Consider the following 22,356-nt stretch of genomic DNA (forward strand, 5'->3'; position numbering starts at 1 on the left):
GTGAACAAAACAAAAGAGATGGCTGTTGACTTCAGGAGGGCACAGAGTGACCACTCCCCACTGAACATCAACGGCTCCTCAGTAGAGATTGTCAAGAGCACCAAATTTCTTGGTGTTCACCTGGCGGAGAATCTCACCTGGTCCCTTAACACCAGCTCCATAACAAAGAAAGCCCAGCAGTGTCTCTACTTTCTGCGAAGGCTGAGGAAAGTCCAGCTCCCACCCCCCATCTTCATCACATTCTACAGGGGTTGTATTGAAAGCATCCTGAGCAGCTGCATCACTGCCTGGTTTGGAAATTGCACCATCTCGGATCACAAGACCCTGCAGCGGATAGTGAGGTCAGCTGAGAAGATCATCGGGGTCTCTCTTCCCACCATCACGGACACATACACTACACGCTGCATCCACAAAGGAAACAGCATTATAAAGGACCCCATGCACCCCTCATACAATCTCTTCTCCCTCCTGCCGTTGTGGCTTTTTGTGCCTCGCAAATGACCAAGAGACGCAGAAGATTCTTCAAGGAGGGTTAAACTTTAACTTGCAAATCAAAGCTGAGACAGTCATTGAGCTAGTCGCTGATTGCCCACTGATCCTCAGACTCGGCATTTTTTATAGCAATCTATAGTTGCATTAGCATATGTAATCGATCTATAGTTGCGTATTACACGTACATCATGTCCCTATTGTTCCTATCAATTGGCTTAATCATGTCCTAATCTACATCTCTTAGCTACCTCTCATTAACATACCATTGTCTTCTACATTTTTAAGACTTCAGTCTCCTACCAAATTGGGTACATGCATAGCAAATAATAAACTCAGAACTGAGCAATGTTCTAATCTACATTTCTTTAGCTCTTTAGCTACCTCTCATTAACACACAATGTCTTCTACATTCCTAAGATTTCATTCTACTAAATTGAGTACATGCATAGCAAACTGACTACATAGTTTTGGTTAAACAGCAAATGATACAAGTTTTATACTCCATAATATTTTTATACTCCAATACCGTCTGGGAAAAGGCTCCGAAGCATTTGAGCTCTCACGACCAGACTATGAAACAGTTTTGTCCCCCAAGCTATCAGACTCCTCAATACCTAGAGCCTGGACTGACACCTTGCCCTATTGTCCTGTTTATTATTTATTGTAATGCCTGCACTGTTTTTCACGCAGTCCTGTGTAGGTCTGTAGTCTAGTGTAGCTTTCTCCGTGTTGTTTTTTTTTACATAGTTCAGTCTAGTTTTTGTACTGTGTCATGTAACACTATGGTCCTGAAAAATGTTGTCTCATTTTTACTATGTACTGTACCAGCAGTTATGGTCGAAATGACAATAAAAGTGACTTGACGAACTCACTGAACAACATTTCCACGGAAGATCACAATAAACACTGGTCTTGTACATAATACCAGTCCAAAAACAAAATTAAAAGCAGAAGCAGCAGAAAGTCTTCAATTTTAATTCGGAGGTTAAATATTTGTTTGGGAGTTGAAAAAAGATTAATTTCCCAAAGTAACCAATGTAACTGTACAAGGTTTCTGAGCTATTGGTTATTAACCTGTCCCAGTTCTCTGCTCAATTAAAATACTTTACTGAAAAAAATTACTGTACTTTTGCTATTTACATTGCTTAAGCTTATATATTTAACTAAATCTGGTGGCTTAAAGAACTGAGCTACAGGCTTGAGACGAAAGTCATTTTTTCACTTTTAGAGGTTTGATAAAGGGAAGCCTGCAAATTTAAAAACCAACAGCTATTTCTAAAAGTGGTTAGATCTTTTCTTTTTCAGAGATGCAGCACAGCAACAGGCCATTCCGGCCCAACAAGCTCACATCACCCAATTACATCCATGTAACTAATTAACTGACTAATCCATACGGCTTTAGTATGTGGAGGAAACCAGAGCACCTGGAGGAAACCCATGTGGTCACAGGGAGAGCATATAAACTCCTTCTAGGCAGCAAGTGGAATTGAACGCAGGTCACTGGAACTGTGATAGTGTTACGCTAATAGCTACGCGACTGTACTTCGGCCTCCCACTCAACCCCCAGTTCCAGCTATACCCATGGACTCTTCATGTCCCCTGCATCATATTAAGTCTGTGAAATAGTTTAATATGTTTCAACCCAATTTGAAAGGAACACATTGGAAGTTTCCAATAACCCATTTCAACAGCTTAAAAAAAAATTCATAGAGATTTTCACTTTAAACTTGTCTTCCAGAGATACACTAGGCATAAAAACAATGATATTCTGCAACAGGTTATATGTTGTAAATAACTAACACAAGTTCAGAAAATGTAAGTATCTCTTCTAATTCAGCATACTTTCAGGTCCTAAAAGGACAGTGTTTTGAAAAGCAGAAGTATTTTTTTCAAAAAAAAAAGCACATTTGAAAGGTACTCGAAGAACTAAGAATTCACAAGAAATTATGCAGACGCTGGTGATCTAGGCCAACAGAAACAAATTGCTGGAGGAACTCAGCATAGGACCATAAGATATAGGAACAGACGTAGGTCATTCAGCCCATCCAGTCTGCTGCGACATTCAATCCTGGGCTGATCCAATTCTTCCAGTCATTCCCACTCCCCTGCTTTCACTTCATACCCTTTGATGCCCAGGCTAATCAAGAACCTATCTATTTCTGCCTTAAATACACCCAATGACTTGGCCTCCACAGCCACTCATGGCAACAAATTCCACAGATTTAACACCCTACAGCTAAAGTAATTTCTCCGCATCTCAGTTCTAAATGGACGTCCTTCAATCCTGAAGTCATGCCCTCTTGTCCTAGACTCCCCTACCATGGGAAATAACTTTGCCATATCTAATCTGTTCAGGCCTTTTAACATTCAGAATGTTACTATGATATCCCCCCTCATTTTCCTGAACTCGAGGGAATATAGCCAAGAGCTGCCAGATGTTCCTCATATGGTAACCCTTTCATTCCTGGAATCATTCTTGTGAATCTTCTCTGAACCCTCTCCAATGTCAATATACCCTTCCTAAAATAAGGAGCCCAAAACTGCACACAATACTCCAAGCATGTCAGACAGCAAATACCAGGAACAAACAGTCAACATTTTGATTGAGATCCTTCATCATCACTGAGCTTTTCCAGCATTTTGAGTGTTGTTCAAGGAACTAAGGGTTATAGACAAAGTCTCAAAATAGAGATAAGACTATAAGACACAGGAGCAGAATTAGGCCATTTGCCCATTGAGTCTGCTCTGCCATTCGATCATGCCTGATTTATTATGCCTCTCAACCTTCGCTCTGTAACGTTTGACACCCTTACTAATCATTACTACCCAAATGATTTGGCCTCCACGTTGTTTACAGCAATGAATTCCACAAAATCACCACCGTCTAGCTGTAAGTTATAGGCATGCTATTTTGATGCTGGAAGTGTAGTGACACTCATGGGCTGCCCCCAACACGTTGCTAATTTGGTTTGACGTAAATGATGCATTTCAAAGTGTATTTTGACATACATGTGGGGAACATGTGTTCTAAAGGGACATCCTTCTATTCTGAGGCTCTGCCTTCTGGTTCCAGACCCCCCCCCACCCCACTATAAGATATATCCTCTCCATGTCCACTCTATCTAGGCATTTTAATATTCGATGGGTTAAACATGTCCATACATTCTAAAGAGCTGTTACTGGCAAAATAAGGTGAATTGTTGTAATTTCTTTAATTCTGTGAAGAACACAAAAGAAAACAAACTGGTTGAATACAGAACGGTGGACATTGTACCAAGGATTGCCAGGAATAAGAACCATCTTCCTAGATGTCATACATTTCAAAGCTGACTGTTGCCTTTGGTATCCTGATATCCCTCTGTCATCATATTTCTGAACAGACAATAAACCCATGAACAACCTCATTCCTGCTGCTCTTTTTGCAAGAATTACTTTTTAATACTTCATTTTGTAATTTTATAGTAATTTTTATATATTGCACCATACTGCTTCAGCAAAAGCGTGTTTCAGTGAGGTGCTACATTTTGGTAGGACATCAAGGAATGCAGTGGAACAGAGTGATCTAGGAATAATGGTGCATAGTTCCCTGAAGGTGGAATCTCATGTGGATAGGGTGGTGAAGAAAGCTTTTGGTATGTTGACTTTTATAAATCTGAGCACTGAGTATAGGAATTGGGATGTAATGTTAAAATTGGTGAGGCCAAATTTGGAGTGTTGTGAACAGTTCTGGTCACTGAATTATAGGAAAGATGTCAACAAAATAGAGAGAGTACAGAGGAGATTTACTAGAATGTTACCTGGGTTTCAGCACCTAAGTTACAAAGAAAGGTTGAACAAGTTAGATCTTTATTCTTTGGAGCGTATAAGATTGAGGGGGGACTTGATAGAGGTATTTAAAATTATGAGGGGGATAGATCGAGTTGACGTGGATAGGCTTTTCCCATTGATAATAGGGGAGATTCAAAGAAGAGGACATGAGTTGAGAGTTAAGAGGCAAAAGTTTAGGGGTAACACGAGGGGGAACTTCTTTACTCAGAGAGTGATAGCTGTGTGTAATGAGCTTCCGGTAAAAGTGGTAGAGGCAGGTTCGATAATGTCACTTAAAGTAAAATTGGATAGGTATGTGGACAGGAAAGGAATGGAGGGTTATGGGCTGAGTGAAGGTCGGTGGGACTAGGTGAGAGTAAGTGTTCGGTGCAGACTGGAAGGACGGAGATGGCCTGTTTCCATGCTGTCATTGTAATATGGTTATAAAACATATTTCATGACATTCAGTGGCTACTTTATGAAGTACCTCTTGTACCTAATAAAGTGGCCACTGAATGTATGGCTGTGGTCTTCTGCTGCTGTAGCCCATCCATTTCAAGGGTCGACGCGGTGTGCATTCAGAGATGTTCTTCTGCACACCAATGTGGTAATGTGTGGTTATTTGAGTTATTGTCACCTTCCCGCCAGCTCGAACCAGTCTGGCCATTTGCCTCTGACATCTCTCATTAACAAGGTGCTTTCCTCCTCAGAAATGCCATTAGCTGGATGCTTTTTTTTGCTGTTTGCACCACTCTCTGTAAACTTTAGGAGACCATTGTGCATGAAATTTCCAAGTGATCAGAAGACTGAGATGCTCAAACCACCCTGTCTGGCACCAACAATTCCACATTCAAAGTCAGATTACATTTCTTCCCCATTCTGATGAACAACAAATGAACCTCTTGACCATGTCTGTATGCTTTTATGTACTGAGTTGCTGCTACATGATTGGCTGATTAGATATTTGCAGTAACAAGGTGTATAGGAGTACCTAATAAAGTGGTCACTGAGTGGATGTCAGTGATAATAAACCTGATTTTGGTTCAACATGGACTGCAGATACTGTACTTACCCTGAAACTGGCTGGCCTGCTCAACATGGTACGGATTTTGCTGCTGATCTTGGTACTGAGGTGGGGGCCGGCTCATATGTCTCTGTAACTGCTGCTCCTGATGTTTCCTCTGCTTCTCCTGAAAGGGAAACAGACGTGATATTTGATGCATTTGATACTGTATTTGGTTCAAAGAAACCAAACCGAGTTGCATAGAATAGAACAGTACAGCATAGAAACTGGCCCTTCAGCCCAAAAGGGCTTTCCTTTCACCCACTCCCCCTCCACACCAGATCGTCATCACTACCTGCTGAAGCAACATTGACCATATTTCTCAAATCCCCTAACTTTCTCTTAACCCCATCCACCTAGCAACATGGATACTATCATCAAACCCACCTACAAGAGACTAGACCAAAAGACACAAGAGCAGAATGATGCCATTCAGCCCAGTGACTCTGCTCTGCCATTCCATTATAGCTGATTTATTACCCTCTCAATCCATTTTCTTGCCTTCTCCCCATTATCTTTGCCCCCCTTTTCAGTCAAGAACTTATCAACCTGTGCTTTAAATATACTTAGTGACAGCCTGCAAATGGCAATGAATCCCATTGATTCACCAACCTCTGGCTAAAGAAATTCCTCCTCATCTATGCTTCAAAGGGATGGCCCTCTATTTTGAGGTTGTGCCCTCTGGTCCTAGACTCTTCCACCATTGGAAATGCAAGACCATAAGACTTTCGGGGGTGGGGGAGGGGTCAATACGTTTGATAGGCATTGTAACTGGATGACTGTCAGGAAAAGGAAGGGGAACAGGCAGCCAGTGCAGATTATCCCTGTAGCCGGTTCCCTCAGTAAGTCTATCACTTTGGATACTGTTGAATGGGATGAGCTACCAGGGGGATCCACAGTGACCAGGTCTCTGGCATCGAGTCTGGCACTGTGGCTAATAGAAAAGAAGACAGATGAAGAGGACTGCAATAAGTGAGTAGGTTAACTGGTCATTGCAAATTGTCCTGCAATCAGGCTAGTATTGAATTGGTGAGTTGCCGGGTAGTGCAGCTCATTGGGCTGGAAGGGCCTGTTCTGTGCTGTCTTTCTAAATAAATAAAATCCCCACAGATGACCATTATATACCACAATGTCTGTAACAGCAAAATACATTTGCGATCCATCCCACATCAGAGGTTGGTGAGAGTGTGGAGTGAGCTGCCAGCTGAAGAGGTGGTTGAAGGTCCAATTGCAACACTTAAGACAAGTTTGGATAACTACATGGATGGGAGAGGCATGCAGGGCTATGGTCAAGGTATGTGCGGATGGAACGAGGCAGAAGACTAGGCCGGCATGGATTTGATGGGCCTAGGGGCCTGCTTCAGTGCTGTAGTGTTTCATAATTCTTGACACATTAGAGACATTTATGAGACTCTTAGATAGGCACATAGATGAAAGAAAAATGGAGGTCTTTGTAGGAGGGAAACTCTACCATGGACAGTCCCAAGCTTTTCTGTGAGGGGGGGGGATGGGCACAGGGCTAGCAACTCCATCCCATTAAAAGATTCAGCGTTACAGAAACACTAACAGATGCTTTCAAGACCTCATCCTGGGACAGGAAGGATCTTCAATGGGCCACACTGTAAAGACTGAGGACTCAATGAGGTGCTGTGCACAGCTTATGCCCCAGCAAGGCTGATGGGCTTGAAGAATATATAGGAGGGAAGGATTAGACGGATTATGGAGCAGACTAAAAGGTTGGCACAACATTGTGGGTCAAAGGGCATACACTGTACTGTTCTACGTTACTCACCCTCTCCGCCATCATCTGCTGTCTTTGCAGGTACTGTTGCTTCTGCTGTTCCATTAGCTGGATGTGCTGGTCTCGTTGCACCTGCTGATCGACCAGCATTTGCTGTTGCTTTATGGCCACAGCCTGCTGTTGGCCACTAAGATAACTGGCACCTCCGTGACTGCCAGCGATGGACACTGGGGGAGGCTGAGACCCTGCACCCGATCCCTGGACAGGGTTCTGCGCTCTGGTGACATTCCCGGCACTTTGATCCTATTTAAAAACAGAAGCAAAGATTATTTTATTATTACATACAGACCATAAACTTACCATTCAGGACCAGAAAAGTACCAGTGGCATCATAAGGATCCCACCATCCTGCTAACGGACTGTTTGTCCCACTCCCATCAGGGAGGAGGCTACATAGCATCCATGCCAGAACCATCAGACTCAAAAACAGTGACTTTCCCCAAGTAGTAAGGCTGATCAAACCTCCACCCACTAACCCACCCCTCCACTCCCCAACAACCACTACTTTATCATTTCTTGTCAGTCACCTTATGTAGACACTCCTGTACCTAGCGTTACCTTATGGACGTACAATCAATGTATGCAAGCTATTTTATTTATATTTATTGCGTTTTCATTATTGTACTCTTTATCTTATTGTGCTTTTTTGTACTGCATTGGATCCAGAGTAGAAATTATTTCATTCTCCTTTACACATGTGTACTGAAAATTTCATTAAACAGTCCTTATTTCTCAGAATCAGGTTTATTATCACCAGCATGTGACGTGAAATTTGTTAATTTAGCAACAGCAGTTCAATGCAATACATAATCTAGCAAGAAGAAAAATAATAAAACATAATAATAAACAAGTAAATTAATTACATATATTGAATAGATTTTTTAAAATGTTCAAAAACAGAAATACTGTATATTTAAGAAAAGTGAGGTAGTGTCCAAAGATTCAATGTCCATTTAGGAATCAGATGGCAAAGGGGAAGAAGCTGTTCCTGAATCGCTGAGTGTGTGCCTTCAGGCTTCTGAACCTCCTACCTGATGGAAACAGAGAGAAAAAGGCATGCCTAAGTGCTGGAGGTCCTTAATAATGGACACTGCCTTTCTGAGACACTGCTCCCTGAAGATGTCCTGGGTACTTTTGTAGGCTAGTGCCCAAGGTAGAGCTGGCTAGATTTACAACCCCCTGCAGCTTCTTTCAGTCCTGTGCAGTAGCCGCTCCATATCAGACAGAGATGCAGCCTGTCAAAATGCTCTCCACAGTACAACTATATAAGTTTTTGAGTGTATCTGTTGACATGTCAAATCTCTTCAAACTCCTATTAAGGTATAGTCACTGTTTTGCCTTCTTTATAACTACATCAGTATGTTGAGACCAGGTTAGATACTCAGAGATCTTGACACCCAGGAACTTGAAGCTGCTCACTTTCTCCATTTCTGATCCCTCTATGAGGATTGGTATGTGTTCCTTCGTCTTACCCTTCCTGAAGTCCACAATCAACTCTTTCGTCTTACTGACATTGAATGCCAGGTTGTTGCTGCAGCACCATTCTACTAGCTGGCATATCTCACTCCTGTACGCCCTCTCGTCACCACCTGAGATTCTACCAACAATGGTTGTATCGTCAGCAAATTTACAGATGGTATTTGAGCTATGCCTAGCCACACAGTCATGTGTGTATAGAGAGTAGAGCAGTGAGCTAAGCACACACCCGAGGTGGACCAGTGTTGATCGTCAGTGAGGAGGATATGGTATCACTGATCCGCACAGATTGTGGACTCCCGATTAGGAAGTCAAGGATCCAATTGCAGAGGGAGGTACAGCGGCCCAGGTTCTGCAACTTTTCAATAAGGATTGTGGGAATGATGTTATTAAGTGCTGAGCTATAGTCGATGAGCAGCATCCTGACGTATGTGTTTTGTTGTCCAGGTGGTCTAAAGCCATGTGGAGACCCATTGAGACTGCATCCACCATTGACCTATTGTGGTGATAGGCAAATTGCAATGGGTCCAGGTCCTTGTTGAGGCAGGAGTTCAGTCTAGTCATGGCCAACCTCTCAAAGCATTTCATCACTGTAGATGTGAGTGCTAACGAGCAATAGTTATTAAGGCAGCCCACATTATTCTTCTTCGGCACTGGTGTAATTGTTGCCTTTTTGAAGCATGTGAGAACTTCTGCCCATAGCAGTGAGAGGTTAAAAATGTCCTTGAATACTCCTGCTAGTTGGTTGGCACAGGTTTGCAGAGCCTTACCAGGTACTCCATCGGGACCTTCTGCCTTGCGAGAGTTCGCTCTCTTTAAAGACAGAGTAACATTGGCCTCTGAGACGGAGATCACAGGGTCATCAGGTGCAGCAGGGATCTTCACAGCTGTAGCTGTGTTCTCCCTTTCAATGCGGGCATAGAAGGCGTTGAGTTCATCTGGTAGTGAAGCATCGCTGCCATTCATACTATTGAGATTCGCTTTGTAGGAAGTAACTTCTTGCAGACTCTGCCAGAGTTGCCGTGCATCTGATATCACCTTCAACATCGTTCAAAAGTGACTCTTTGCTCTTGAAATAGCCCTCCGCAAATCATACCTGGTTTTCTGGTACAGGCCTGGGTTGCCAGACTTGAATGCCACAGATCTAGCCTTCAGCAGACGATAAACCTCCTGGTTCATACATGGCTTTTAGTTTGGGAATGTACAGTAAGCCTTTGTAGGCACACACTCAACCGCACAGGTTTTAATGAAGTTGGTAACAACTGCAGATTCAAAGATATATCCCTGAATACAGTCCAGTCCACCAATTGAAAGCAGTCCTGTAAGTGCTCCTGTGCTTTCCTTGTCCATACCTTCTTGGTCCTCACTGCTGGTGTTGCAGTCTTCAGTCTCTGTCTATACTCTGGGAGTAGAAGTACAGCCAGGTGATCAGATTTCCCGAAGTGAGGGTGTGGAATAGCACAGTAAGCATTCTTGATGTTGGTGTAGCAATGGTCCAGTGTGTTGTTTCCTCTGGTATTGCAAGTGATTTGTTGATGGCAGTTGCACAGTGATTTTTTCCAGACTGGCCTGGTTAAAATCCCCAAAATGATGGCGAAGGCTTCAGGGTGAGCTGTTTCGTGCATGTTGATCCCATTACTCAGAGCATCTAAAGCCTGCTTGACATTAGCCTGAGGTGGAATGTAAACCGCTGCCAAAATGACCCCCGGGACTCCCTTGGTAGGTAAAAAGGGTGACACTTTACTGCTAGATATTCCAGGGTGAGCAGAGTCGGGACAGCATTGATGTATTTCATCATCATAAAGGACTCCTTTCCATCCTGCGCACGGACTGTTTGAACTGCTTCCGTCTGGTAGGCGCTTCAGATCCCTCCAGACTAAGACTGGAGAAGTTTTTTCCCTACTGCGGTCACTTTGCTGAACAGTTAACTGCCGGCGAACTATTACTTGGATTGCACTACCTGTAAGTATAATCTATATTTTCATTTATATTTATCATTATTATTGTTATGAGCAGAGAGACAACATCTGCCGGAAATAAATTCCTTGCATGTGCACAGGTACTTGGCGATTAAAGTCTGATTCTGATATTTGTGCACCAAGAGTTGATCATGAAGCATACTCCTCCACTTCTGCTTTTGAGAGACTCTATACATCTATCCTGATGGTGTATAGTAAACCTGTCGATCTGAATTGCTGCATCCGGTACAGAAAGAGTTAACCCAGATTCCATGAAACAAAGGACACACGCGGTCCTAATGTCCCTCTGGTTCAGCACCCTGGCTCTGAGATCATCGATTTTATTCACCAATGACTGCACATTCACCAGCAAGATAGTCAGTGTAGGGAGCTTAAAACCCTGTTCCTTAAATGCACTTATAATCCTGATCTTCGCCTAAACTTCCTCCGAGGTTTTCTCTGTGGGCCCTTCCGACCACAATCAGTGTTGTTTCTGTCGGCTTTAAGCAGCAATAGTTTGTTTAAACGCATTAAGACATCTTTGTTGACTGTACTGACCTTGGAAACAGTTGTGCTTTTTAGCTGTATCAGACTGAAATGGGAATATTTAATCGTATACATTGAGAGTGCTGCTGCCGAGGTGCCCCAGAATAGATCCTGACTTTAGCCTGAGTGGTCCATTCCTGTGTTTATATTTCAAACACAAGTTGGTTGCTGTCTAATCAGAATAATCCACTGACCAGGTGCTAAGCATCTGTCCCCCTCCCTGGTCCTCTTTATTCTGAGTCCGTGGGGGTGGTATAGACAGGGACTGGACCACAGGTGGATTACACCATGAACCCACTTGGTGGTGGGGTTTTACACTGAACACTACAGCACAGTGCAGGCTCTTTGGCCCACGATCTTGTGCCGACCTTTAACTTTCTCTAAGATCAATTTAACCCTTTCCTTCTTCATAGCCCTTTATTTTTCCTGTCATCCATGTGCCTATCTAAGGGTCTCTTAAATGTTCCCAATGTAACTGCCTCTATCACCATCCCTGGCAGTGCATACGCATCACCCAGCACTCTGTTTAAAAATAAAAACTTACCTCTGACAAACCCTCTCTACTTTTCTCCAATCACCTTAAAATGATGCCCTCTCGTATTAACCATATCCGCCTTGGGAAAAGTCTCTAGCTTGTCTCAAACTTAATCTACGCCCGTCATCTCTAAACCCTTGGAGGAGTATGAAATTAATTAATGGAAACCAGAATAGTTGTGTAAAAGGCAGAAAATACATCAATAATCTGATGTAGATTTGGTGTGTAAATACAGATGAAGTACGAGGCAATATGGCTCTTCCAAACTTTGAAGAACAAAAGGGGGCTGAAATATACAGAACAGGCTTTGTCAGCAAGCTTGTGTAAAACATTGGCCTGGTGACACCTGACACTGGACTGTCTGCTTCCTGCACTGTGGTGGAGAGGAGATTCTGTGAGGAAATGATCTTATTGAAACCAATAAATTATTCTGAAGGATCTGAAAGAGTGGATGCCGACCCTGGATGCTGAAATCCAGAAGTGGGGGTTTAAAATACTGGGAAAGGAGGAGTTCCTTCTCTGGGGATTCTGATTTGTCTACAACTCACCAAACCAGAACGTTGTGCTAAATCATTACGAGCGGCATGGTAGCATTGCACAATCAGTTTGCAGCACCAGCAATTACAGATCAGGGATCAATTCCTGCCACTGTCAGTAAGAAGTTTCTACATTCCAACTGTGACCACATAGGCTTCCTCCGGGTGCTCTGGTTTCCTCCCACATTTCAATAATGTGTGGGTTAGGTTTAGTGTCGTGGGCGTGCTATGTTGGCACTGGAAGCACAGTGACGCTTGTGGGCTGCACATCCTCAGACTGTGTTAGTCATTTCTGCAAAATGATGCATTTCATTTATTTGTTTTAATGTTTCAATGTACATGTAACAAGTAAAGGCAGTCTTTAATCTCTAAACAGTGGAATCAACATTTTTGGACTACAGAGAAATTAAGGATTTGTGAAGAAAGGGGTTGAGTTAGGACTATATTTCCTAGAGCGTAGGAGAATGAAGGGAGATTTGATAAAGGTATAGAAAACTATGAGGGGTATAGATGGGGTAAGTACAAGCAAGGCTTTTCCCACCGAGGTTGGGTGAGACTAGAACTAGTTCAAGGGTTAAGGGTGAAAGGTTTACAGGGAACATTATCTTCAGGCATGCCACTCAGGGACTTGTGCTAATATTTTTTGTGATTGCATGTGTATGTGATTTATGTGATTGCAAGTACTGTTTTGCACCTTGCCCCAAAGTACACTGTTTCATTTAGCTGCACACATGTATGGTTGAACGACAATTAAACTCAAACTTCTTCACTCAGTGGGTTGAGTGTATAGAACGAGATGCCAGTGGAAAAGGTGGATGTGGATTTGATTTCAACATTTAATATTTGGATACATACATGGATCAGAGGGGTATGGAGGGCTAAGGTCCAGCTGCAGGTCAATGTGACAAGGCAGAATAATAATTCAGCACAGACTAGATGAGCCAAAGGGCCTGTTTCTAAATGTTGTGAGATCAGTTCAGATCAGCTACAATTTCAATATATCACAGGTCATGGCCAAGGGGCCTACCCATTTCTGTTCCTCATAACAGGAAACAGTTAGAATGAAAGAGTTTAGTATGGAGGTGGGTGGGAAAGAAGGGGGATGTAATTGAAACCTATCGAATACTGAATGGCCCAGATAGAGTGGATGTAGAGACCATGTTTCCATGGGTGAGTCAAGAAAGAGGGTCAGAGGTAGGTTTTTACACAGAGTGGTGGATGTGTGGAATACCTTGCCAAGGGTGGTGGTCGAGGCAGATACACTAGGGACACTTAAGAGACACTATTTTTTTTTTACGCAGGGTTAGTATGTTCAATATCAAAGGACACACATTTAAGGTGAGAGGGGTCAAGTTCAAAGGCGATGTGAGAGGCAAGTTTTTTTTAAACACCAGAGAGTGGTGGGTGCCTGGAATGCACTGTACTGGGTAATGGAGGCAAATACAATAAAGCCATTCGAAAATCTCTTAGATCGGCAAATGGAGATGCAGAAATTGGAGGAATATGGATATTGTGCAGGTAAATACAATTAGTTTTGTTGGGCATTTGATAACTAATGTAACACACTGAAAGTGGCTCATTATTATGAGGGTGATAAAGGGGATAAGCTCTTACTACTTATTAAATGCTCCCAATGGTGTGCGCTTTAAATAGCCTCTGATAACTGAGTCCAGCTCCTGGCCTTCAAACGTGGCTTAGCTACTGGGCCTGGTGGAACCGTTTCTACTGACAGGAGCACGGACAAAGTGGGTTACTGGCGTCTTAAAAACAAGTCATTTTGGCAGACGGAGCTCTTCAGCTGTGGTTTTCAGCTTATTTAGGAGAAAGACAACTGTGATCTCAAATCATAAGGAAGGTTTTAGGAGTAAACCCAAGGGAAATATCCAGACTGGAGTCCCGAAGACAGTCCTAGGTTAAGTTCAATGCTTCTATGATATTGCTGGTGCCAAACTGTATTAGTCTCTGTTGTTCCTTTGGGTTCATCGGATGCATGGAGAGGGGAGCTTGTTGCATCGGCAACAGCTTGCTCTCCATATTGTACTGCCCTGGTTTTGCGTATCTAGACAGCTAGGGTGCAACATCCATGTTTGACCCTGATCAATCTTGATCAGCAGGGGCCTCAGAGACACAAAATGCTGGAGGAACTCAGCAAGTCTGGCCGCATCGGTAAAAGCTAAATATCCCGCATCAGCAGAATCTCGTGTTTATGATTATGATTAACTTACGATTTAATTATTTATGGTTTTATATTGCTATATATAGGGTAAAGGATGAACTGAAGGAAATTTATATTAGGCAAGAAACAGTGTTGGATAGACTGTTGAGTCTGAAGGCTGATAAGTCCCCGGGACCTGATGGTCTGCATCCCAGGGTACTTAAAAGAGGAGGCTCTAGAAATCATGGACACATTGGTAATCATTTTCCAATGTTCTATAGATTCAGGAACAGTTCCTGCTGATTGGAGGATGGCTAATGTTGTTCCACTTTTCAAGAAAGGAGGGAGAGAGAAAACAGGGAATTATAGACCAGTTAGCCTGACGTCAGTGGTGGGAAAGATGCTGGAGTCAATTATAAAAGAGGAAATTTCCTCACATTTGGATAGCAGTAGAAGGATCAGTCCAAGTCAGCATGGATTTATGAAGGGAAAATCATGCTTGACTAATCTTCTGGAGTTTTTTGAGGATGGAACTAAGAAAATGGACAAGAGAGAGCCTGTGGATGTAGTGTAACTGGACTTCCAGAAAGCTTTTGATAAAGTCCCACATAGGAGATTAGTGGGCAAAATTAGGGCACATGGTATTGGGGGCAGAGTACTGACATGGATTGAAAATTGGCTGGCCGACAGGAAGAGTAGTGATTAACGGGTCCCTTTCGGAATGGCAGGCTGTGACCAGTGGGGTACCACAAGGTTCGGTGCTGGGACCGCAGCTGTTTACAATATACATTAATGATTTAGATGAAGGGATTAAAAGTAACATTAGCAAATTTGCCGATGACACAAAGCTGGGTGGCAGTGTGAAATGTCAGGAGGATGTTATGAGAATGCAGGGTGACTTGGGCAGGTTGGGTGAGTGGGCAAATGTATGGCAGATGCAGTTTAATGTGGATAAATGTGAGGTTATCCACTTTGGTGGCAAGAACAGGAAGGCAGATTACTATCTAAATGGAGTCAAGTTAGAAAAAGGGGAAGTACAATGAGATCTAGGTGTTCTTGTACATCAGTCAATGAAAGCAAGCATGCAGGTACAGCAGGCAGTGAAGAAAGCTAATGGCATGCTGGCTTTTATAACAAGAAGAATTGAGTATAGGAGTAAAGAGGTCCTTCTGCAGCTGTACAGGGCCCTGGTGAGACCCCACCTGGAGTATTGTGTGCAGTTTTGGTCTCCAAATTTGAGGAAGGACATTCTTACTATTGAGGGAGTGCAGCGTAGGTTCACAAGGTTAATTCCCGGAATGGCGGGACTGTCATATGTTGAAAGATTGGAGCGACTGGGCTTGTATACACTGGAATTTAGAAGGATGAGAGGGGATCGATTGAAACATATAAGATTATTAAGGGATTGGACACGCTGGAGGCAGGAAGCATGTTCCCGCTGATGGGTGAGTCTAGAACTAGAGGCCACAGTTTAAGAATAAGGGGTAGGCCATTTGGAACAGAGATGCGGAAAAACTTTTTCACCCAGAGAATGGTGGATATGTGGAATGCTCTGCCCCAGAAGGCAGTGGAGGCCAAGTTTCTGGATGCATTCAAGAGAGTTAGATAGAGCTCTTATAGATAGCGGGGTCAAGGGATATGGGGAGAGGGCAGGAACAGGGTACTGATTGTGTATGATCAGCCATGATCACAGTTAATGGTGGTGCTGGCTAGAAGGGCCAAATGGCCTACTCCTGCACCAAGTGTCTATTGACTATATTTCTTCACTATTCTTGGTTGGTGCGGCTGTAACGAAACCCAATTTCCCTCAGAATCAATAAAGTATGTCTGTGTGTCTGCTTGTCACGTAATTAGATTGGCACAACATTGTAATCAAATGGTCTGTTCCTGGGCTGTATGGCTGTATATTCACCGATATAGCAGGACAATAAAGAGACAAAAGAAGAGATACCATGGATCTTATTAAAATCTGTAAACAAGGGAAGCGAGGGCGGGTAGTGAATGGTACTTTTGTTTTAAACAAGAGTATTTCATTCACCACACCTGGTAATGGAATTTGCAAACAGATAGACACACACACACACACGTTAGTGGAAATTTGAAAGTCAGGCACCATCTATGAAGAGAAATAATCAACATTTCGGGCCGAGACCCTTCATCAGGTGTGGAAAAGAAGGGGACAGAAGCCAGAATAAGAAGGTTTTGGGGGGGGGGGGGGGGAGTGCAGAAGTACAAGCTGGCAGGTGACAGATGAATTAAGAACTCGAGAGGTGATAGGTGGAAGAGGTCAAAGGATGAAGAAAGAATCTGATAGGAGTGGAGAATGGACCATGGCAGAAAGGGAAGGAGAAGGGGCACCAGAGGGAGGTGATGGGTAGGTGAGGTGAGAGGGGAACTAGATGGCAAATGGAAAAATTAGATGGGGAATAGTCTGGAGGGTGAATCTTAGTCAAGATGACACTAAATGCCAACTCCTTTGCTTGCATCTTCAGAAACAGCTCTATTTCCATCTTCAGTATCTATATTTTTCCCTTTCAGGGTTCTTTTGAAGACCCTGACCTGGAGTTACACGCTGACTTCAGTTCTTTGCGGGAATGGGACCCGCTCTCAGGGTGTCACGACTGGCCATTATCTGACATGTCAAGGGCTCAGCTTGCCTTTGGAGGCCCAGGATCTTGGGGCTCTGGAGATGGGCGGATCAAAGGTCGGTGTCTTGACAGACCGGTGTGTCGTGAGAGCTGGAAGATCTTTGGCTGTGTGTCCAGAGACCAGAGATCTTTGGGCACAGAGCTCACAAAAAGCAATGCAATGGAATTTTAACATCGTAAGCCACTGAGCTGTTATGCCTCCCCTCTCGCTGTGAAACAGATATCTCTTTCTCCCTTATTAGGGAGAGAGAGCCTGTGGTATGTCGAATACCGGTCTGTGTCTGTGCCTTTACTGTTGCTTTTCTCACACTTGAGCACTCAGTGGCGGGTACCAATGCCTTTTTTTTGCTGGTGGGGGAGGGGGATCATTGCTTGCTGCCGCTTATGCATGGGAGGGAAGGGAGCTGGGGGGGTACTTTAGGATTTTAGCATTTAACTGTCAATTCATTCTTTGGGGCACTCCTTTGTTTTCATGGATGGTTGCCAAGATTTCAGGATGTACATTTCTCTGACATTAAATGTACCTTTGAAACCTTTTAAAAAGAGGTTGAGGGGGTGAGAAATTAACAGTAATTGATAAAACTGATGGTCATGCCATCAGGTCGGAGGCTACCCAGACAGAATATGAGGTGCTGTTCCTCCAACCTGAGAGTGGCCTCATCTTGGCAGTAGGGGAGGCCAAGGACTGACATGTCGGAATGGGAATGAGGGAGATGTCACTAGGCTGTACAGATATGGATCTGTGGAATTCGTTGCCACAGATGGCTGTGGAGATCAAGTCATTGAGTATACTTAAAGCAGAGGATGTAGGTTCTTGATTAGAAATGGGTGTCAACCGTTACAGGAAGAAGGCAGAAGTAAATCAGCCGTGCTGAGATGGCAGAATAGACTCAATGGGATGAATGGTCTAATTCTGTTCTAATGTCTTATAGTCTAAGCAAGACTTCAAAGACTTCAATGAAGATCAACACCTTACCTGATTGTGCTGAAGATGGGGCCGGTATGACATGCCAGCCTGTGGCAGCTCTTTCTGCTTCATCACCAGCATTCTCTTCTGCTCATCGCTGAGGTGGGAAACCTGCTGCTGTTGCTGCCGCATGTATGCAAACATCGCCGTTTTATTCTGGTTTGTTGCCACAGCCCTCTGACTGTCGGACAGCTCAAAATGAGTCAACCGTTTAGTGTTAGCATAGCTCAGCAGAGGAACGTGACTGCTTGCCGAGTTTTGGCCCAAGTTGTTGGGTGGTTGACTCAGCATACCCACGCGGTTCGGCTGAAGGTAGTTACCGGCAGCTTTTGCAGAGCTCTTTGGCGGCATGCTGGCCATTGAGAGCTTTGGATTGAAGTCCTGCTGGTATATGGAGGGGCTGCTGGGCTTGTCGAGGCTGAAGGGCCCACTTAAAGGACTCTGAGTGGGCGCTGCTGACCAGTTTGGAACCTGGCTGGGTGAGGAGTGTTGTGCCTGTTGTTTCTGCATGAGCTGAGCTCTCTGCTTCTGATTAGCGGCCATCTGTTGGAGCTGCTGGGCATGAGACCGCTCCACAGACAGTCCCGGGTTGCCAGGCAACAGAACGCTAGACACAGGCCTCGCACAAACCGGAGTGGGGCCTGCAGCAGACTGTACAGCCTGGGACACTGACGGAGCCGTATTCACAGATGCCAAAGACACACTTGTAAATGAAGGCCCTGACGGAGAGGGTCTGGCTTGTGGAGATTCTGTCTGTTCATGCTCAAATGAAGAAGGAGAAAACTCCGTTTTGATGATGATGTTGTCCGACAGACAGTTCTGATCAGATGAAGCAGGTTCAATATCCTTCTTCTCCTCAAAATCCTCATTGAAAAGGTCCTGAATATCTTGATCTGGCACAGAACGGTTCAATTCGTCAAACAATTCCTGCCATTCCTGTTCATTCAAATTAATGTCGGGAAACATGTTGTTCTGGGAGAGAGAGGTGCCTGAAGGGTTCACACAAGCTAAATCCAGTACAGGCTCTTGCTTAAGCTCTTTAATGAGAGTGAAACCATCAACACCATCACAGTTCCCATTTATCTGCACACTGGAATCTGGAAGACATTCCTTCTTCAAGGTGTCTAGACCTAGAGGATGATTAGCAATGCTTTGGATGCCATCCCCAATGGCAGATGCTTTGTCCCTTTGGTGGAGCGGAGACATCGGTGGCATGCCATTAGATGACCCATTAACCATTAGGAGCCCTGATGCATCTTCTCCATTCAGTCGGAGCTTCTTGGTCCCCGAATAGCTGCCATCTACAAATCCGTTTTGCTGATCTCCATTCAAAGGAGAGCCATCAGCCTGTAGTTTTCTTTTCACCCGCTCGTGAAGCTGAATTGAAAAGAGAGATAAAGTTAGATCTGTGTAGTCATGGCTTAATCTTCACTAATATTCTCAGTCATTCACAAGAGATTCTGTAGATGCTGGAAATCCAGAGCAACACACACAAAATGCTGGAGGAACTCAGCAGATCAGGCAGCATCTATGAAGAGGAATAAACAGTCGACTGTTTTTTTTCTCTGACCTACTGTTCCTACAGCATTTTGTGTGCGTTTCTCAGAAATCATTCCGTTAATTTTAAGATGTGTTGATTATTCCTGAAATTTAAATATTTGTTCTGAACAATCCTGGCTTCAACTTTTGCCACACAACCTCTACCTGTCCATAATATGTGTTACTGGTAAATACAAACTCTCCCCATTGGCTTTTCTTTCATCCATCTGCTTATCTTAGGGTGTCTTAAACATCACTACTGTACATGTACAGTACACACACGTTTAAAAAAAAGACTTCTGAGGTCTCAGCTAAACTTTCCTCCAATCACCTCAAGAGATAAATTACATCATAGCATGGAGATAAGTTATATCATACATCAATTACACCATAACATGGTGAAAGATGATTACAGATAATATTTAGGCAGCTATTTCTCCAGTTTTCTTAAACTAGTATAGGCACTATATAACTATACAGCATGACAGTGCAGGAACTGGCCATTCAGCCCAACTAGTCCATGCTATATTTTGCAAGATATACAAAACCATGAGCAGAATCAGACTATTCAGACCATTGAGCTGTTCCACCATTCCATCATGACTGATTTATTATCCCTCTCAATCCCATTTTCCTGACTAATCAAGGACCTATCAATGTCCACTATAAATCTATCCAATAACTTGGCTTCCACAACTGTCTCTGGCAATTAATTCCACAGATTCACCACCCTCTGGCTAAAGAAATTCCTCATCTGTTCTAAGTGGATGTTACTCAATAGTGAGGCTGTGCCCTCTGGTCCTAGACTCTCCCACTATAAGAAACATCCTCTCCATGTCCATTCTATCTAGGCTTTTCAATATTCGATAGGTTTCATTGAGATCCTCCTTCATTCATCTAGATTCCAGTGAGTACAGGCCTAGAACCATCAAACGCTCCTCATACATTAACAATCTCATTCCCAGAATCATTCTCATGAACCACCTCTGGTATTTTGTAGCTCAGACTTGGGCAACATGCAAATGTCTGGTTGTACTAAAATTGTCAGATTGCGATAAAGTTTAAGGGATTCTCAGATTCCTGTAAATAATGGGATAAGTACCGACTACATCTGTGTATTTTGTGGGTGACTGCAGTGTGTTTGAGGAATGTCTCACTGCTGCTTCTTTGGAGGAAGATAAGAGTTAAAGTTCACACGGATGTTCATTTAAGATGCCTCCTGATTTTTCACACCTTTTGGTTTCGACAGAAGGCGGTACCTGACAGAAATTAGACAGGACATTCCTTTCTTAATTAAAGCATAAATTGGTGGATGTTCTTATCTTTGTAATTAAGTTTTGGCTCCAACAAACCAGGTAGGACATTCCTTTTTTAATTAAAGTGGCTGGAATGTTTATCAAACTGGTTGTTCTTTTCTATCGGTGGCCTCATAAATTCTAACAGTTCTGGAAGGCGAACAGTGAACTTGTTTGAACCGCCAGAGGGATGAGAATGCTTCTCCCCTGATGTCAGGACCAAATTCACTCGCCAGCTCAGCTCGAAGAAATAAACTGGTGAAAAGATAAATAACGATCTTTTGTGCTGTCGTTATTTGCAAATTTACGTTTACAATTGCAGAACCATCTGCAAAAACCTGTGCAGAGAGACACTTTTTAAAAACAGGACAAATGACAAAAAACCGCAAAACCACTTTAGTAGTCCTCTTGCACAACTGGAAATCTAGCATCAAAATTGAAATCATCTCCGCTGAGGTAAAACAAAACCTTTGACATGTTGCCCAATAATGTCAGAATCAGATTTCTTTTCTTTGTCTTGTACAATGTAAAAGTTGTTGTGCCTCAAAAATAACATTATGGACACCCACCACATAGAACATGCCCTCTTCTCATTACTACCATGAGAGGAGGTACAAGAGCCTGAAGAGACACACTCAACATTTCAGGAATACAGGCAGTCCCCGAGTTATGAACACCCGACTTACGAACGTCTGATTTACGAACAACTCGTGCTTACAAATGGCCTGCCACAAAGCCTATTCTATTGAAAATCAGAGTTAAATACAATGGTTCATAGTAACGTTGTGCGCTCATGAAAACACTGCGCGGCTTCAGCGGTTCGTGCCTCATGGAAGGTGAACATCGTCCCGCCATTTTAAGTCGGATCACGTTGCCGTTAACACTGTGCTGAGTGTGTAACTTTGTATTTGGCTTAAAATTTTCTCTCATTTACCCTTGTAACATCCCCAAAGCGTAAATCCGATGCAAGTGCTGGTGATGCATCAAAGAAAAGGAAAACAACCACGGTTGAAAATAAGGTGCAAATAATAAAGCGATCGGAAAGAGGTGAAATGCCATCGGTCATTGGAAAAGCGTTAGGTTAGTCGGTCAACAATTTTAAAGGATAAAGCAAGAATAATGGAGCATGTGAAAGGCCCTGCCCGAATGAAAGCTACAATTATTACTAAGCAACGCAGTGGTTTGATTATTGAAATGGATTGGCTACTGATAATTTGGCTAGACAATCAAAATCAGCATAACATTCCTATTAGCCTTACTTTACTGCAAGAAGAGGTTCAAAGCCTTTTCAGTGATTTAAAAGCTGCACGTACAGCATGTGAAGGTGCCTGTGATGAAGAATTTGATGCGAGTACGGGTTGGTTCAATCATTTCAAAGTGAGGGCAAATTTACATAATATTCAAGTGCAAGGTGAAGCAGAGAGTGCCAATGTAAGTGCTGTGAGTAAGTTTCTTGAAATGTTTAAAAAATTGAGGAGGAAGGTTATTTGCCAGACCAAATATTTAATGTAGATAAGACTGGCTTATTTTGGAAAAAA

The 22,356-nt window shown here is 43.2% G+C and overlaps 1 protein-coding gene across 1 annotated transcript in view; it reads right to left on the reverse strand.

Annotated features, from left to right (window-relative positions):
* The window catches only part of maml1 (mastermind-like transcriptional coactivator 1), a 97,405-nt gene that overhangs the window by 17,151 nt on the left and 57,898 nt on the right, over positions 1-22,356 (reverse strand). Inside the window, exons 2-4 of the mRNA XM_059990690.1 lie at positions 17,994-19,361; positions 7,155-7,406; positions 5,372-5,489 (exon numbers count right to left, since the gene is read on the reverse strand). Of these exons, the coding sequence (XP_059846673.1) occupies positions 5,372-5,489; positions 7,155-7,406; positions 17,994-19,361 (1,738 nt within the window). The remainder of the gene's footprint in view (positions 1-5,371; positions 5,490-7,154; positions 7,407-17,993; positions 19,362-22,356) is intronic.

The sequence above is a fragment of the Hypanus sabinus genome, chromosome 15 (assembly GCF_030144855.1).
Source record: "Hypanus sabinus isolate sHypSab1 chromosome 15, sHypSab1.hap1, whole genome shotgun sequence".
Classification (NCBI taxonomy): Eukaryota; Metazoa; Chordata; class Chondrichthyes; order Myliobatiformes; family Dasyatidae; genus Hypanus; species Hypanus sabinus.